At 59.0% G+C, this 4,086-nt stretch overlaps 1 protein-coding gene across 1 annotated transcript in view; it reads right to left on the bottom strand.

The window, feature by feature from the left end:
- Positions 1-1,840: 1,840 nt before the first annotated feature.
- Positions 1,841-4,086, bottom strand: part of LOC142486773 (isovaleryl-CoA dehydrogenase, mitochondrial-like) — a 9,516-nt gene continuing 7,270 nt past the window's right edge. Inside the window, exon 5 of the mRNA XM_075585229.1 lies at positions 1,841-2,734. Coding sequence (XP_075441344.1) covers positions 2,601-2,734 — 134 coding nt within the window. The 3' untranslated portion in view covers positions 1,841-2,600. The remainder of the gene's footprint in view (positions 2,735-4,086) is intronic.

Genomic DNA, 4,086 nt, shown 5'->3' with positions numbered 1-4,086 from the left:
AGAGGAGTGGGGGATGGGGGGTATAAGAGGCTTGGGGGATAGAAGAACGAGTCTGCAGTGGGAGAGACACCTCACTACCGCCTCTCCTTCTCCTCCCCACACCAGGCAGCAGTTGTGGAGGGTACCTGCTCCCCACCCCCCCGTGCACTTACACGGCCCTCCTCCCCACACCGGGTAGCAGTTGCGGAGGGCACCTGCTCCGATCCCCCCTGCTTAGATTCCCCCCCCCCCTTGCGCACTTACACGGCCCTCCTCCCCACACCGAGCAGCAGTTGCGGACGGCATCTGCTCCGATCCCCCCCGATCAGATTTCCCTCCCCCTGTGTGTGTCTGAGAGACTGAGAGAGAGAGTGGGTCTGAGAGACTGAGAGAGAGAGTGGGTCTGAGAGACTGAGAGAGAGAGTGGGTCTGAGAGACTGAGAGAGAGAGTGGGTCTGAGAGACTGAGAGAGAGAGTGGGTCTGAGAGACTGAGAGAGAGAGTGGGTCTGAGAGACTGAGAGAGAGAGTGGGTCTGAGAGAGAGAGAGAGAGTGGGTCTGAGAGAGAGAGAGAGAGTGGGTCTGAGAGAGAGAGAGAGTGGGTCTGAGAGAGAGAGAGTGGGTCTGAGAGAGAGAGAGAGTGGGTCTGAGAGAGAGAGAGTGGGTCTGAGAGAGAGAGAGAGAGAGTGGGTCTGAGAGAGAGAGAGAGTGGGTCTGAGAGAGAGAGTGGGTCTGAGAGAGAGAGAGAGAGTGGGTCTGAGAGAGAGAGTGGGTCTGAGAGAGAGAGAGAGTGGGTCTGAGAGAGAGAGAGAGTGGGTCTGAGAGCCTGAGAGAGTGGGTCTGAGAGCCTGAGAGAGTGGGTCTGAGAGCCTGAGAGAGTGGGTCTGAGAGCCTGAGAGAGTGGGTCTGAGAGCCTGAGAGAGTGGGTCTGAGAGCCTGAGAGAGTGGGTCTGAGAGCCTGAGAGAGTGGGTCTGAGAGCCTGAGAGAGTGGGTCTGAGAGCCTGAGAGAGTGGGTCTGAGAGCCTGAGAGAGTGGGTCTGAGAGCCTGAGAGAGTGGGTCTGAGAGCCCGAGAGAGTGGGTCTGAGAGCCTGAGAGAGTGGGTCTGAGAGCCTGAGAGAGTGGGTCTGAGAGCCTGAGAGAGTGGGTCTGAGAGCCAGAGAGAGTGGGTCTGAGAGCCTGAGAGAGTGGGTCTGAGAGCCTGAGAGAGAGAGAGTGGGTCTGAGAGCCTGAGAGAGAGAGAGTGGGTCTGAGAGCCTGAGAGAGAGAGAGTGGGTCTGAGAGCCTGAGAGAGAGAGAGTGGGTCTGAGAGCCTGAGAGAGAGAGAGTGGGTCTGAGAGCCTGAGAGAGAGAGAGTGGGTCTGAGAGCCTGAGAGAGAGAGAGTGGGTCTGAGAGCCTGAGAGAGAGAGAGAGTGGGTCTGAGAGCCTGAGAGAGAGAGAGTGGGTCTGAGAGCCTGAGAGAGAGAGAGTGGGTCTGAGAGTCTGTGAGTGGGTCTGAGAGTCTGTGAGTGGGTCTGAGAGTCTGATTTCCCTCCCCCATCACATTAGTGGTGAGTTCATTAAATGTTTCACCAAATACAGCAGGCTAATTTTTAAGTTGATAATTTTGGATGGCCCCCGAATGGTTTTATAAATATCAAAATGGCCCTTGGCAGAAAAAAGGTTCCCCACCCCTGTCTTACAGTATATGTCATGATTTTTGTTTTTAATTTCCAGGCACAAGGAGTTCCCGCCCCCGAGGCGAATCAGGGACATCCGCCTGGAACATTGCACGTGCAGCACATGCAGGTATCCGTATGTACGTATACTATATGTAAGACACATTCTGTGAAGGCAGCGCACAGAAACGAGAGAGAAGGCACTTATAGGAAACCATTCTGAAATGATTTAATACAAAGACAGTTAAATCACATTCTGTTTCTCCAGACCCCAATACATGACCAGATGCAGCCTCCCCTCGCTGAGCCGGCACCTGTGTCCCTAACATAATGGCAGTATTAAATCGTCCCGTGTCACGCTCGCCAATATGAAGATGTGATGTCATCCGTTGCGACTTCCTATTGGCCAGCGTGCCGGGACATTTAAACCTCACAGGGGCACCGGTACTGCCTGTATTGCTGCTTTAACACCTCCAAATAGATTCCTAGGACACCCCCCCCCCTCCCACACCAGGTGCCACGTGCTTCTCCCCCAGACTCTCGTTATGAATACTCCAGTGGCTCGTCCCACGACCCGGCCACATTTCCCATGATTGAACTTGCATTTAAGCTTCAAACACACATTGACGTGAGGGCCACAGTATATTATCAGTTACTAGCGTCTGCGCACCTTGGGGGTCCCTGTGCGCGAGCCCCTCTTACGACACGAGTGAGGTGGGACCAGCTTACAAGAACTACACCAGGAGTGACGCACCATTTCCTGCTTTCCCACAATCCCTAGCTCGTCGCCGCACTGCGTCCCAGTCTAGCAGCAGAGGGGATAAAATGAACCCGCGGCGAGATTCGTTGCCAGGAAACGCACGATGTGATTTGCGATGACCGTTTGAGAAACCCGCGGAGTGTCGGACGATCTCCCCTCCCAGGACGGCTGGGAGGCCACGCGGCGTCTCGCTGGAGCGCCGGGCTATTTGTAAAGGTCGTTGAAGGCCCGGCCTATGATGAGTCGCCGGACCTCGCTGGTACCCGCCCCTATCTCGTAGAGTTTGGCGTCACGCAGGAAGCGGCCCAGGGGGTAATCGTTGATGTAACCGTTCCCACCTGCAGGAAAACAGGAGTAGGGTGGTGAATATCGGGCACAGAGAGCAGCCACGCTGCCGAGACCCACACAGCACTCCCAGAGAGCAGCCACGCTGCCGAGACCCACACAGCACTCCCAGAGAGCAGCCACGCTGCCGAGACCCACACAGCACTCCCTGAGAGCAGCCACGCTGCCGAGACCCACACAGCACTCCCAGAGAGCAGCCACGCTGCCGAGACCCACACAGCACTCCCAGAGAGCAGCCACGCTGCCGAGACCCACACAGCACTCCGAGAGCAGCCACGCTGCCGAGACCCGCACAGCACTCCCAGAGAGCAGCCACGCTGCCGAGACCCACACAGCACTCCCTGAGAGCAGCCACGCTGCCGAGACCCACACAGCACTCCCAGAGAGCAGCCACGCTGCAGAGACCCACACAGCACTCCCAGAGAGCAGCCACGCTGCAGAGACCCACACAGCACTCCCAGAGAGCAGCCACGCTGCCGAGACCCACACAGCACTCCCAGAGAGCAGCCACGCTGCCGAGACCCACACAGCACTCCCAGAGAGCAGCCACGCTGCCGAGACCCACACAGCACGCCCTGAGAGCAGCCACGCTGCCGAGACCCACACAGCACTCCCAGAGAGCAGCCACGCTGCCGAGACCCACACAGCACTCCCTGAGAGCAGCCACGCTGCCGAGACCCACACAGCACTCCCAGAGAGCAGCCACGCTGCCGAGACCCACACAGCACTCCCTGAGAGCAGCCACGCTGCCGAGACCCACACAGCACTCCCTGAGAGCAGCCACGCTGCCGAGACCCACACAGCACTCCCTGAGAGCAGCCACGCTGCCGAGACCCACACAGCACTCCCAGAGAGCAGCCACGCTGCCGAGACCCACACAGCACTCCCAGAGAGCAGCCACGCTGCAGAGACCCACACAGCACGCCCTGAGAGCAGCCACGCTGCCGAGACCCACACAGCACTCCCAGAGAGCAGCCACCCTGCCGAGACCCACACAGCACTCCCAGAGAGCAGCCACGCTGCCGAGACCCACACAGCACTCCCAGAGAGCAGCCACGCTGCCGAGACCCACACAGCACTCCCAGAGAGCAGCCACGCTGCCGAGACCCACACAGCACTCCCTGAGAGCAGCCACGCTGCAGAGACCCACACAGCACTCCCAGAGAGCAGCCACGCTGCCGAGACCCACACAGCACTCCCAGAGAGCAGCCACGCTGCAGAGACCCACACAGCACTCCCAGAGAGCAGCCACGCTGCCGAGACCCACACAGCACTCCCAGAGAGCAGCCACGCTGCAGAGACCCACACAGCACTCCCAGAGAGCAGCCACGCTGCAGAGACCCAC

The sequence above is a fragment of the Ascaphus truei genome, unplaced genomic scaffold, assembly GCF_040206685.1.
Source record: "Ascaphus truei isolate aAscTru1 unplaced genomic scaffold, aAscTru1.hap1 HAP1_SCAFFOLD_983, whole genome shotgun sequence".
NCBI classification, from domain to species: Eukaryota; Metazoa; Chordata; class Amphibia; order Anura; family Ascaphidae; genus Ascaphus; species Ascaphus truei.
This window is presented reverse-complemented; position numbering and strand designations above follow the sequence as displayed.